The sequence below is a fragment of the Talpa europaea genome, assembly GCF_964194135.1.
Source record: "Talpa europaea genome assembly, chromosome: 12".
Classification (NCBI taxonomy): domain Eukaryota; kingdom Metazoa; phylum Chordata; class Mammalia; order Eulipotyphla; family Talpidae; genus Talpa; species Talpa europaea.
In genome coordinates, this window is record NC_140079.1 from 90056929 (window position 1) to 90071642 (window position 14714).

At 47.4% G+C, this 14714-nt stretch overlaps 1 protein-coding gene across 2 annotated transcripts in view; it reads left to right on the forward strand.

The window, feature by feature from the left end:
• Positions 1-3661: 3661 nt before the first annotated feature.
• The window catches only part of USP31 (ubiquitin specific peptidase 31), a gene marked incomplete at both ends in the record, with an annotated part of 68128 nt that continues 57075 nt past the window's right edge, over positions 3662-14714 (forward strand). For both annotated transcript variants that reach the window (XM_084249623.1, XM_084249624.1), the window contains one exon: positions 3662-4285. In XM_084249623.1, coding sequence (XP_084105749.1) covers positions 3662-4285 — 624 coding nt within the window. The remainder of the gene's footprint in view (positions 4286-14714) is intronic.

The following is a 14714-nucleotide window of genomic DNA, read 5'->3' on the forward strand; positions in this document are numbered from 1 at the left end:
ACCAAGAATTGTACTTTACTAGACTTTAGAGACTGAGAATCAACCCTCCTGATTACTGCAGAGCTATACCAATTATGTTTTGGATTTCAGCTACATGCTGGTAGAAGCAGCAACTAGGTAGAACTGGGCTAGATCAGGGGGTGATGTTCAAAGGGAGTCAAAGGGCATCACCATCCCTAAATCAAGGGAGACAGATCTGATGACAGGCTTAGCCCTAACTTCTCTGAAGCACACGAGAGCAGTGGGATTCCAAACATTAGCTTGAACTAGTAACAGGAAGGCTGAAGATTGCTTACAGCAGTGAGGAGAAAACCAGATCCCGGCCAATTCTACATCAGACTTGGTTTTGAATTTTCCAGTTCTAATTAAAGTTCAATGTCTTAGATTGGGTTTCCCTGCAATCAGAGCCTGAGACAGGATCTGGGTGCAGGTAGTTTCATTGGAAGATGATTCTGGAAGCAGGAGTGAGAAAGCAGGAAGGCTGAGACAGGGAAGAAGGGAAATCTACAAAAAGGTGTGTTATATTCTGTTTACGACTGAGTAGGGCTCCTACCTCCTGGGGACTCTGAGGCATCTGTTGGCTATGCCTCAGCCTCATCCATCCAAAGCATAGGAGGCTAGGCTGTTTACCCACTCACTGGTGTTTCCACTGGTTTCTGATTGCCCTGTTAATTCAGTTGCACATTGTGAGCTCCCAGGTTTCGGAGAAAACCCTCAGACAAGAAAGCAGAGAGATAAACAGCTTGATGTGGGGGTTGTCACATGCAGTGGTTTACATAGCTTATAGATATGGTTGCAGCTGGAGATGGGCTCTGAGCATAAGACATGGGGGATGAGTGAGCATAAGACATGGGGGATGAAAACTTTTGTTATGCTTAATTTTCTTGTGAAGTAATTTATTTATTCATTCAACTAAGCATTTATTAGATTTATGGTTGGTGCTGGGCCTCCATGGTGAGCAAAACAGAGTCTCCGTTTTAAGAGCTGCTCTTTTATTTGGGCAGATTTTGACCGAACTTGATGGGTGCTATGAGCATCTGACTCCAAAGTGGAGAAGTGCAAAACAAAAACAAAAAAGAAGCTAGTTGGGAAACTATCTTTGGGACTTAATTTGCAAGTTGGCTTGACATCTAGAGAATCCATAGCCTAAACACCCCCCTTACTGCCATAAGCCACCAGTTTTTACATCATGGCTGGATCTTATGAGAACATTGCGCTAAATTGCCTGAAATGCCACCAAAAGCCATTCCTTTTTTTCTGTCACCCCCTCCTCCACAATTTCCATATTTAAAAATTGCAAACATGTCTTGAAAAGATTGAGGTACTTTAGTATCAACTATCAGTTTGCTCTCTTTTGATGTCCAGATGAACTCAAAATGCAGCGAGGAATGCATATCTAGGTGGGAATGGAGGTAATCTGAGGGCTAACACAGAGCTAGGATTGGGGGGCACCCTAAGTCTTGCTTACTGTGGGGTGGGAGGCCAGCTGTAGAAGCCATTTACCTTGAAATGCGGTTTAAGATGGGCTTTGTATTTTGTTTTGTTTTGAAATCAGGGCCCTTCCCTGATTTCTGCAGCAACCAGGACTCAGGCTGAGTAGGGTTAGCAAAGAGGAGACTCCTTAGAGAGGAGGTTACAAACCAGTATTTTTTGAGCTGAAGACAGCACAAAGATGTGCTTTTCCCCCCTGCACTATTTTTTTTTTTTTTTTGTTAATTGGACCAACATTTAAAAATGGGATTTCTACTTTCTCCTAAAATATCAGATGATGTGGCAACACCGAGCCCTCATTTCCTGATGGGAACATTTGACTGGGGCTGAGTGGCAGTTACCTCCTTTAGAAGGATGTTGATTTGCACTTGGCCATAGTCCACACCATTCCTTATATTGCTCCTAATTCTGAGAGCTCAATCACTTGAAGTATGAATAAGTCAGATAAAAAAAAAAAACAACAAGCAACAACAAATGCTGGCAAGGATGTGGTGAAAAAGGAACTCTCCTACATTGCTGTTGGGAGTGCAAACTGGTCCAACCACTATATGGAAAGCTGTCTGGAGATTCCTGTCTACTAAAAATGGAGCTACCATACGAGACCCGGTAATTTCACTCCTAGGGATCTACCCAAAGGACACAGAAACATTGATTCAAAAGACCACCTGGACCCCTATGTTTACTGCAGCACTATTTACAATAGGTAAAATCTGGAAACAACCCAAATGCCCCAAAATAGATGACTGGATCAAGAAGATGTGGTATATATACACAATGGGATATTATTCAGCAATCAAAAAAGTTAAACTCATGCCATTCGCAGCAATGTGGATGGAACTAGAAGAAATTATGTTCAATAAAATAAGCCAGAAGGAGAAAGAAAAATATCGGATGGTTTCACTTATAGCAGGCATATAGGGGAACCAAATATGACATCAGTGTAAAAAAATAGTAACAGTACAAAACACAACAAAGCAAAAACAGACAATTATAAATCAGAGACATCCTGCAGGGGAGGAGGTGGGAGAGGGATCAGAGGGAGGGAGGGAGGCGCACAGGGGACTGAGGTGATGGTGCACAGGTGCACTGGTGAAGGAAACTATGGGGACTACACCTGAGCGGGTGGGGGGAGGCAATATTGTTTAAAAATGAGCAATGGTGTAAAAAAATTTAAAAAATTAATATAAATAAATAAAAGTTAAAAAAAAAACTAAAAAAAAAAAAGAATGATGATGGAAACACTAAGATTCTTCACTCACTGGCATGTGAGTCCCTGTGATATTTGTAGGTTAATGACCTTTCGTTGAGAGGTCAAGTCCGGGGACTTGGAAACAAATTTGGGTTTGAATCCGAGGAGTAGTACCATTTTCAGTCATCGAAGATGAAAGCTGTTGCAAGCGCAGCACAATGCTCGGGACGCGGCTGCTGCCATCAGCATCCGCAACCATCAGCCGAACGATGAATGAATGGGGGTAGAGTTCCTCGGGATGTTAAGGGCCGGTCTGAAAAGGAAGGCAGTTCTGGTAACACCATTTCCCTAGGCCTCCAAGGCGCGGCCTCGAGGAGTTGCCCGCCAGGACGTGCCAGGCTCCGGCGGCTTTGGGGTCCCCAGGGAGCCGGGCGGGGCTGGGTTGCACAGGACTGGTCAGAGCCAAGCCCGTCATTTCCCCAGGGTCCCGTCCAGGGCGGCAACCTGACTCCGGCACTTTCCGAGGGCCTCCCCCACCAGAGCAGCGATGCCCCCACCCGCCGCGAGCCAGGGCTCACCCCGCGGGAGCCGGCGCTCTTCCCCGCGCCGGGTCCGTGCCCCTACTAGACATGGCCTCCCCGGGGCTTCACGCCGCAGCACCGCGCCCGGGGCCGCGAGTCCTCGCGTCTGGCCGGAGCGGCGGCCTCGCGCCCGCAGTCAACATGGCGGCCGCGGCGGCTTCAGCGCGGGGCGGGCGGCGCCGGGAGGCGGGTCACGTGAGCGGCCCAGCTGGGCGGGTCGCGCGCGCATCCGCACGCCCCGCCGGCCGCTGCTCGCGGGCTCGCTCGGCGGCGCTCTGAGGTGCGCGGGCGTCGGGCCCGGCCGGGGGAGGCGCGGCGGGCGGGCGGGATGCGGCGGCCGCCGGGGCTGGGCCGCGGGCCGGGCGGGCGGGCGCGGTGATGAGCGTCGGCGGCCGCCGCCATGTCCAAGGTAACGGCGCCCGGGCCCGGGCCGCCGGCGGCGGCGGGCGGGAAGGAGAAGCGCTCCTTCAGCAAGCGGCTGTTCCGGAGCGGCCGCGCGGGCGGCGGCGGCGCGGGGGGCCCCGGGGGGCCCGGGCCGGCCGCGCCCGCCTCGCCCTCGTCCGCGCGCTCGGTGGGCAGCTTCATGAGCCGCGTCCTCAAGACGCTGTCCACGCTCTCGCACCTGAGCTCCGAGGGCGCCGCCCCGGACCGCGGCGGCCTCCGCAGCTGCTTCCCGCCCGGGCCGGCCGCCGCGCCCGCGCCGCCGCCCTGCCCGCCGCCGCCCGCCGCGCCCGCGCCGCCCGCCTGCGCCGCCGAGCCGGTGCCCGGGGTGGCGGGGCTCCGGAACCACGGCAACACGTGCTTCATGAACGCCACGCTGCAGTGCCTCAGCAACACCGAGCTCTTCGCCGAGTACCTGGCGCTCGGCCAGTACCGGGCGGGGCGGCCCGAGCCCTCGCCCGACCCCGAGCAGCCCGCGGGCCGCGGCGCGCAGGGCCAGGGCGAGGTCACCGAGCAGCTGGCGCACCTGGTGCGGGCCCTCTGGACCCTGGAGTACACCCCGCAGCACAGCCGCGACTTCAAGGTGAGCCGCGTGGCGCCGATCCGCGGGGAGGGCCCGGCACCCACTGCCGCGGGTCTTGACCCGGATCTCTGCCTTGGTTGGCCACAGAGGTTTGCGTCCGGGTCTGGGATACATGGCACTGATGGTAAGGGAGATCCATCCATTCATTGGGGTCTGGGATACATGGCACTGATGGTAAGGGAGATCCATCCATTCATTGGGGTCTGGGATACATGGCACTGATGGTAAGGGAGATCCATCCATTCATTGGGGTCTGGGATACATGGCACTGATGGTAAGGGAGATCCATTCATGCATTCGTGCATGCATGCGTGCATGCATGCACGCATGCCACCGATTGTCAGGGAGGCCATCCATGCATCCTTTCATCCATCCATCATAAGAACGTGCTGTGATGCCAGTTGCCGTGTCGGGCACCAGGGAGGGCTGTGACAATGAACAAGACGCCCTGCCTTCATGGCACTTAGATACTTGGGAGTGGGCGTGTAGAGCCTATAGACCTGCTGCTTACTCGTACTGTTCTAGTAGTGTGACCCTCAGCAACTTACTCAACCTCTTTGTGCCAGTTTCTCATCTGGAACTTAAGGTGGTTGTGAGCTGCGGACAAGTTGATAGGTTGGGTTGAACTCTTAAATTACTAATTTTTCACCATTTATGGTTGACAGATTGACACTTTTTTAGGGCTCAGTCTCATATATAAAAGGCTTGAATTGTCTATTTGCTATTATTTTTATTATTAAAGACTAAAAATTACCGAGATAATATCAGATGGTAGTTTGAAGCAAGTCAAACCTGGTTGTGATTGCTGAGCTGGCTGGCTGCCTTATATAGGGGAGGGAGCAGGATTAGGGACACCTCTTGAAGAGGTGGCTTTTTAGAAAGAGCTGGCCTTGGGGAGCTCAGGGTGAAACTGGTCCCAGGACAAGGGAAGGAAGAAAGTTGGGAGGTGGAAAGAGCCTTGTACACTTGAGGAGCGCTGTCGCTCTGGGCTGGGCAAACTTTCAGAAGAGGGTCAGAGAGTAAGGTAAGTATTTTAGGCTTTGCTGATGCAGATGCAAAATCAAGGATATTATGTTGGTACTTAACATAACAAGAGAAAAATTCCTACAGCATTTCATTGATTAAAAGAAAAACATAATAATTGGGTGTAATATTTTTGTAATACAGGTCTAATGAGAAGAATGGAGTTCTTTTTTTTTTGGGTGGCCTAATGTTTAACTTAACTGGAGTTCAAAATTAGCATTTGCTGTCATCCATTGAGTACAAATATTCATTTCTGTACATCATTGATTAGAAATATTTATTTCGACAAATCGTCATCTTCTGTTTTGCTGGTGAAACTGAAAGTATAGAGGGGAGGTGGGGGAAGTGAGGTGCGTGGGGTGGCCTGTGCGAAGAGCTGAGTGGTGATGGGAGGCCATGTAGATTGCACTGAGGATTTGGGCTCTTAAGCAAAGGAGGAAGGTGATTTGAGAGAGAATGAGGAGTGGAGATGAATCTGGTATGAAATGGAATGAAATCCTACAAAGAGAAAGTAAATTCCTCTCCACTCTCTTTCTTTTCCCACCATGCACAGCGGAAAGTCTGGGGTGGGGAGTAGGCTGTCCTCAACACCTCTTGCTCACTCCCCCACCTTTTTTTTCCCTCCCTTCTTCAACAAGGAGAACAAGCTCTGACTTCAGAGACTTAGGGAGGCAACAGTAGCTAGGATTTAATAAGATTATGTTTTCATTTGGTTTGTTTTTACATTTGTCTTCTATTTATGGCAAATGGTATCAACTTCCATTGGTGCTGTGAACTTTTTTTCTAAAATATATCTGTTTATGTAAAAATCAATGATTTGACTAAAATATAAAATGATATTCTGGGTGAGGAGCCAGTACTTGGTTGAGGACCTGCTTTCTGCTCAGGGAACAACACGGCCAGGGTGTAGTCCTTGCCTTTTAATAGATTTTATTTATTTATTAATTTATTTATGCCATTCTGTCCTGTTTTTCTAAAAAAGAAAAACAGTGGTTGCTCTTTGGTCTTGGAACTTTGAATGGAAGTACTTGCCTGGGATAAGGACTGGAAGAAAAATGCAATTCATGTCAAAGACCTCAAAGAAAGTGGAGACTGGCAACTCACTGGCTACTGAGAGTCTTTCCTGTAATAGCCACGGCCGTTGTAAACTTTCCAAGGTCAGAGCCCAGTGTTTTCAGTTTGGTTTTCTCCTCTTTTCTAAAATGTGAAAAATCAATTTCCATAGCATCTTTGCATACCAACATTTCTATTGCTTGTTTAAAGGTTGCATTCACTTTTTTATCCATTAAGAAGCTGTGAACAGAAATGGGTCAATAATTCTAGAAATGCAAAGACTGATTTATAAGCCTGCTTTGGCAAAGTTGAACAGATTCTTAGAGGCCCCATTTTTTAAATTCTAGAAATACAGAGATTGACGTGTAGGTAGTTTGACCTAAAAGTTCCACTTCGTTTGACCAAGTGGAATAGGTTCTTAGAAGCCTTACTTTAAAAAATAATTCAATCTTCTGAACCTTTAGAATTCACGGTGCCTTCATTCATTCACTTCCAGTGTATTGAAAGTTTACTTAGGAATGAATCCAGCACAGGCAAGAGGAAGTCCTAATAATGATGCCTTAAGCACCAAATGTGTTGATTTAGCTTACACTCTAAGTCTGCAGGTTACTCCTTTCTCAGGTGCAATGGTGACTTGATGGGCCCCAACAACTAGCTAGACCATTTCTGTGTTCCTGTCAAGTTGTGTTAGCTGTTACTAGTTTTTTGTCATTAATGTTTCTTATCTCCCAGCATTCTACCCAGTTGAGGCAGGAAATTATTAGGGAAGCTCCCTTGGCAGGCTTCGGACATCTCATTCACTATAACCCTATCATTATGCCACTCCTGGCTGCATAGGAACTGGATGGTGGGATAAAGTATTTGGGTTTTCTTGCCTTATTACCACTTAGCCCCCCAAAGTGCCTCACCATGTATGTGCCAGGCACTTCCATTTGGGGAGGACACCATCTGCCTGCGAAGAGCTGGGTCTCATGGAAACTGGAAAGTTCCTTCTCACATTTTACTGTGCACAAAATTCACCTTGACATCTTTTTACCTTTGGTAAACCTGGGGTGGGGCGAGAGACTACATTTTTAATATATTCCTAGATGATGCCAGTGCTGTTGGTCCAAGGACCACCCCTGTAGTCTCAGGCTCCAGGAACAAATAAAGAAAGCATCACACACAGCAGTGTTCAAAGGCTGGAGATCGCCAGGCAGAGAAGTGGTGGAAGTTGCATCAAAGGACATGTAGTTTTGGGGGAATCAGAAACATTTGGTGGCTTGTTACACCATGGAGAACTGTGGGAGAGCAGAACGCCTGGAGGAAGTCTATTGTAACTGGATTGGGATGGGCTTTGTGGGTTCTGCTTTGGGAAGGGCTGGGCTTGATCCTCTGGAAGTTGAGAATCCAGAGCTAATGTTTAAAGTAGGGGAGTGATGGCATCAGATTTCTTTCCTTCTTAACCTTTCTCCCCCCTACCCCCCCCCCCCCCCCATTTAGGTAAGCCTGGTGGCACTGTGGGGGATTTGTTTTTTTAAATGTTTTGTTGTAGCCAAATTTGATTATTTTGAACATAAAGTTCAACAGAAAGAAAGTGCATTTGAGGTGTGTTGCCATGTCCCGCACCTGTGTCTATCAGTATATTTGATGCAGCTATTCTTTGAGCTTACATTCAGCTGCAGAATCTGCTCAGTTAGGAGCTCCTGAGGGCTATTACCAGTTGACTGGGGTTGGCAGAGGAGACAAAACCAATTTGCCATCTTGAGATGATTTGCTTTGAGGTCTCAAAAGCACTTAATATATCTGTGCTTTTATCGCCTTAAAACTTCCTTAAGTGACTAATGATTTTTCTTTGTTAGTTTTTCAACTAGACTTCTTTCTTGCTTTCTAACCACATTGAGTTGAACTTCAGGAACTTGCCAGATATATGGACTTTGAGTTTTGGATGAGTTAGATTGTTGTTAAGATTGGATTTTCATTTCCTGGAATAAGATGGGTTGACGGGCCCAAGCTTGTTGTGCTTGAGAAAATTCAGCCACTGCCACCTACATCCTTTCTCTTTTAATGCAGGCTTTTTGCCTCTTGCTCTCGGAGCCATGTTTTTTGATCATGGCCTTTTAACAAACGTCGCCACCCCCTCATTCCTTGGGAAGTTTGGTGAAGTCTGGAGACATACTTGGTTTTCACAACTGGGTGGGGTACTACTCACATCTTGGTGGGGGCTCCAGGGATGGCGCTAAATGTCATGTAACTTGAAGGGACAGCTCCCCTTCATGAATTTAGTGCTGAGTTTGAGAAACTACTGGAAGAATGTTTTGGGTCTCCTTAACAGTTTCTTCTTACTTCTGGCTTGAGAGCAGTTACTTTGTTACTTTTTCTTCTATCTTTCTTTGCAACAGCCCTAGAGTAAAACTTGATTTCTTTGGTAGAACCCTTGAGTTATTTTCTTAAAATCATGAGAATAAGTAAATAATTCATTTTGAAACTTGACTTTTAATATGCTGTCTTAAGAGGAAATCAGTTTATTGCCTTCAGTAATATGCTGGCCTGCTCTAGCTTACAGATGCCCTCTGATTTCTAGTACTCAGTTGCTTTTTGCAGTAAGAGATGGATGATTATCTTTTAAGTAATAAGGATAAGTTTTACAGTTCCATGCTCTCAAAGAAGAACTAGAACAGAGTGAGCTACTGATAAAAGGACTGTGGGACTCCTTCCAAATTTGCAGTAAAACAAAAAGAAATCGATGAAGAGGATTTTGTCTTCCATATTTTATCTCCTGAACTTTGGTGCCTTGTTGGTGGGAGTCGTGGGATCACAAAGGGAATAAACATGTATAAATGAGTAGTGGCAGGCAGATTAGCAAGGTAGCAATCAGGGGCTTAGGTGGGTTGTGTTTCACACCTGATTTTTTCATGGACTCATGTTAAGGGACTTGTATTTTTTGCAGCAGACCATTGAGATGAGTTTCTCTTGTAGGAAAGGTAGGGAACTGCTAAGTAAATTGATATTTCACATTGGTTTCCAAGAAGTACTTTGACTTCAGAGTGCCCTTTGAGTTCATTTGAAAAGTAGGAAAAAAAGGAAAAGTGTATTGTTCACATTGAGATTTGTGACAGTTTTATAAAATAGAACGTATGTCCCCTCCTGATCAGTTCCCTTGTCTGTCAAATGCTGTCAGTTTAGTGAAGTTCCAGACCTCTGAAGGAGAAAGGAAGTGGTAGAATCATGGGCTTTGGGGCATGGAAGGAGACTTGGTGTGCTTTGGGTAGTGCCCAGCCTTTCTGGATGAGGGGACAAGGTTTACCTGCTGTTTAGAGGCCAAGGGAACAGCACTGGAGGAGATCTGACTTGCCCTCTTGGTCACCCCTGGCTGCTGGTGTACATGGAGTCCTGCCTCTGTGGTCACCTTATCAGTACAGCCACTGAAACAGCAGGTCTTAACATAAAACAGGCTGGGCGGACATGCTAAAACAGGTTGCATTTTTCCCTCTAGGATTGTGGTGCTAAATTGCAGTGAAAAATAAGGCCATCCACAGCTCGCCTCATGTGTGCTGCTGCTCCTCATACTTAGGGACCGCTTCCTAAAAAAAAATAACCCCTTTGGATCATTTAAATGCACATAAACCTGTATATATCTCTCTGTTGTTGGGCTCATAGTTCCCCTGTCCCCTTGCCCCAGACTTTAAAAGATGTTGTGAGTAGCATAGCTTTCTTTGTATTTGTTGCTGCATGCAGGGCCAACTCATTTTTTAAAGATTTATTTATGCATACAAGAGCTGGGGTGCAGGGCAGAGATGGGGGGATGAGAAGATTCACCAGAGACAGGGTAGGGAGCAGAACAGGTGGATCTACTGAAATACACTGCTGAGGGGAGCAGGGGGCAAGACAGGAGAGGTCTGCTACGCCATGTGGGCTGCTCCCTGGCCAGGGATCGAACTCATGCTGCAGTGGCTGGCGATCGCTGTCTTTAACCCCTGTGCCACCAGGAAGGCTCCCCAAATCATGTTATTTTAACAGTTGTATAGAAGTCTCTTGATGGATTTTGATGGTTGTATAAAGTCTTTAACCATTGTAGCTAATGGTTCAACACATATCGTCTCCTTTTCTAAAGGATGAGTCTTTTAGCAATGGTATTGCTGCATCAAAGAGAAGGTGCATTTAAAATATTGATAGACCTGACCAGATTGCCTGGCAAAAGGTTGTATAGGACAGATTCTCTGCCTCTCATGTGCCTGGCAGGGCTTAGCCCTGGCATGTGTTCCCTCTTACTAGTGTCTGTCTTTTTTCTTCATTTTTCAAATTTAGAATTATTTTCTTTTACTTAAGACAGTTTTGTCTACTTTAGATATGCCTATCTCCACTCTGTAAATGTATGCCTCTCTTTCCAGTAAATGTTGAGCGGATGTATACAGCTTCTTATTAGCTGGTAAGGGGTATTCAGAAAAGCACAAGACATTTCCTAAGAGAACTAGTTGGGAATAAAAACAAATAGAACAATTATGGAGCTACATGTTTGCTGAACTAAACCACATTTGCTGGGCAATTACTGTGTTTAGGGGAGGGATTGGGAATAGAGGATTAAGTACAAAGATTATAGGATAAGGTTCTTGCCCTTAGAGAACTTACCTGTTTACAGGGAAGCTCTTTTAAACTGTACTGCCTTGGAAGGTTCAGAGACGGGTGAGGTCACGCGAGCTGAGGTGTAAATAGAAGATGCGTTCATCACTGTCAGCATTTTGCTTCTGCGATGTGTGGAGCTCCTGTGATGAACTAGCCATTGGTTGTATGGCAATAAACCACTTGTACTCCAAAAGTGGTACAAGGCCGCATGGTTCCTTCCTTCAGGGGACTTTTGTTGTCATAGGAGAGATAGACGTTAACAAATAAACACTGATAAGTATGAAATTTAAACCTAGGATCAACGATGGAGAGGGTAAGGTAGAAAAGAGAGAATAATGGGTGTGGTCAGATGGGGGGGGGCATAAAATCTATGCAGTGGGTAAGGGCTGGGGGGGTACATTTGGCAGGTTGATAGATTTTGTTTGCAGCTGACAGAGCTGGATCAGATGGGGCAGGGGAAAGGGCCAGGACCAGGGGCTTAGCTTTTATCTGAGGGCAGTGGCGCTATTAGAGGTCAGTTGTATGTTAAGCAGAGTTCTGGCCTGATCTCTTTCAACTGTGAAATGATCCTTCTGAATGCCGGCTGCTGAGAGAATGAAGCAGAGAGAGCAGTTGGGAGGCGGGAGTGGTGGTGGACAGAGATGAGGTGGATGGATGTGAGGTGCAGCCGGAGGTAGAGGCGCAGGATTCGCCAGTGGCTTGACTTGAGGGGAAGATACTGGGGCAGAGGGCGCTTCCAGAGCAACTGCTAGGACTTTGTCTTGAGCAGCTGAGTGATTCCTGGTGCTTTATACTTAATTTGGGGAACAGTAGCTTTCAGGGCAGCAGGAGATGAGAAGTTTAATTTCAGGTGTGTTACATGGCACACTCACGAGGTGTCCAGGCTGAGCGGGCAGCTGCGTAAGGGATTGTGCAGTTCAGAGAATTGGGACTGGGACCCGGTATTCTCTCTTTTCCACCTTATCCTCGCCATCTTTGATCCTGAGTTTAAGTTTATAGATTTGGGAGTCATCAGCCCACAGATGGTGTCTAAAGCCATGGGATATGACGTGGCATTGGATTGGAAGATGATAATGCCCGGGTAGTTAAGGGGAAGAGAGTTGTAGGTCATTGGGGAAATATTCTGAGCAAAGGCAGAGATGACACATGGCCTAGGGCCAGGGAGGCTGCGGGGCTGACTGCTGTGTGGGCTTGGTTTGGAGCAGAGTGGCTCAGCCCTGGCACTACCAACATTTTGCATGGATGTTCTTTGTGTGAGGGGCCATCTTGGCGCGGAAGCATGTTTAGCAGTGTCCCTCCCCTCTGGCCACCAGATACTGTGGTCCCCACCCCAGTCTTGACATTGGAAATGCTCTAGACATTGCCAAGTACCCCCTGGGGCCAAAATTACCGCTGGTTGAGAACCACTGATTTGGAGAAAAGGGGAAATAAATAAATACAGGGAATGAGAGGGGGCAAATTATGGGTGGCCTTGTAAGTCTGTCACAACAGTTTAGCCTTCGGGCTGCAATCAGTGATTTAGTTGAAGCTTCTTGAGCTGTGCAGATTCTGATTTGATGAAAAGGGTATTTTAGAAAATTGGGCCTGATGGTGAGCAAACACGAATCGGGTGGAGGGAGGAGGCAAATGTAGGGAGAGAGCACTCTCAGGTATGAAGCGAGGGGCAGTAGAGGAAGGATGGAGTGGGAGGGATAGGAGAGGCTGGGGTCTCAGACCGGGTGATGGGTAAGTGGTGGGGATAGCTGATAGCAGTAGGGCTGTTAGAATAGGAGGTGGTTCGTGGAACCCGGTGCCAGAGAAGATCATGCATTCAACTTGCCCGTGTGGGGCTGGGGGCCACAGGGTGTCTAAGAAAGGGGGCCCTAACAGAGAGTTGTAATACATGTAATTTTGGGCTGGCTGTGTAGATTTGGATTCAGCTGCTTGGAAGTGATCATTGAAACCAGGAGTACAAGTGGGTAAAGGTCAGAAGCTCAAGGGCAGGGCCTTTGGAAGAAACTAAATATACGAGGCTGGGAGGAGGGAGAGGGCTTGTCGAAGGGGCCTTTGGAGAGGTAGGAGGAGAGTCAGGAAGGCAGAGCCGGGACACCTGTTTTACTCTGCAGTGTGCCTGCCTGCCCGTAGCCTTGAGTAGCGCAGAGTGCGGATATGTCACTGTGTACCCAGAAAGAGTCATATTCAGGTTGGTGTTTTCTAGACATGGTAAGGTTTTATTAAGTCCACAGAGTTACTGAGCACATGTCCCGTGCTGGTCCCGTGTTGCAGGTGCTGGGGAGAGGACGGCGAGTGAGATGGCTCATAGCTTCACGGAATTCAGGGTCTAGACAGGGGAAGACGGGTGGGTAATGAAACGCTGTGCAGATGCGTGCCGGGATGGTGAAGGCCAAAAACCTGTGCAAACCCAGGGCCATGATCACCTGGGGGAGCTATGGGGGCTGTCAGGGGACTGAAGAGGTGACCACAGGTCTGTGTCTTGATGATTTGGTGGGACTCCTCGGTGGATGGGGGAGAGGTGGGAACGCTTTTTAGGGCAGAAAACCCATCAGGTGTAAAGCTTGGAACTTATTCAGAAACTTCCCAGGTCTAGAGTGGCGGTACCAGAAGGGTAGAGTAGTGGTTGGGGTGAGTGGGATGGGGCAGTGGTCACCAAGCGATGCTTTGGGCAGCTTGGCCTTGGAGTCCTTGGGTGCCACGTTAGGGAAGAGCATCCTGTGGGGGCTTGTGGTGTGTTCTGTTTCTGCAAGAGTGATCACTCAGGGACTGGGGAGTTGAGGAGGGGTGAGGTGGTGATGAGGAAGGACCAGGGACAGAACTCAGCTCAGGGAGAACAGAGTATCTCTTAGCCTCTGTGAGACTGGTCCCATTGAGGGTGCCGAGGCAACTTGTTACTTTTCAGATGCCAAATTCTATTTGAGTTTTTATTGGTAACATGAGCTCCCATGGTAACTCAGGGAGAGAAATATTCAATAGACATTTGCTTAGACTTTGTTATAAAACCCTTCTGAGGTTTTTAAAATTATTTTTCCGACCAGCAACATAAACTAGCACTACGTCTGTTATTTTAGTTTGACCCAGTTTGGTTCTTTACACATTGGTGGGGCAGGCTTTGACTTGAACTCAGGGCCGTGTGATAACATTCATATTCTTACATGTTGCCTTAAAGTGAGGGTCCTTTTAAAGCTTTTGGGAAACTAGACACTGCAATTTTATTAGTATCAGTGACGTTTGGGGCAAATTCAGCCCCAGGAGCTGCACGGTTGAATGCTGGAGGGGTACTACCAATTACTCCAATTCCTTCCATTGTCGCAGCTTGGCCAAAGTGTTCAGTTGTTGGTGGAGTCAGTCCCAGTGTTCCGTCTGGCATCATACATTACATTTTTGTGTTTCTTGACCACATGCATACGTGTTTTTCATAGTGGCTGTCATCCTGGCGAGCCCATTTTAGCTTGCGACTTTTTTCCATTCAACGTATAAAGCACTTTTGTGCTTCCAAATAGTCCCTTTAATACTGTGTAATGTTTAGTGATTCATATGGCATCGTATTTTGCCGAATAATAATTTACGCATTTCAGCTACTTATTGGGCATCTTGCCCCCCCCTTTTTTTTAAACTCTAATGAACATGAATCATGTCTATAACTTTGTTTTGTCATGTTGTTTATTTAGGATAACTTTTCAGACTTGTCCTCAGAGCATCAAAAGCTGGTGACTTCCTATATGTGTTGTAATATTACTCTTCAAGAGCCAGAAAT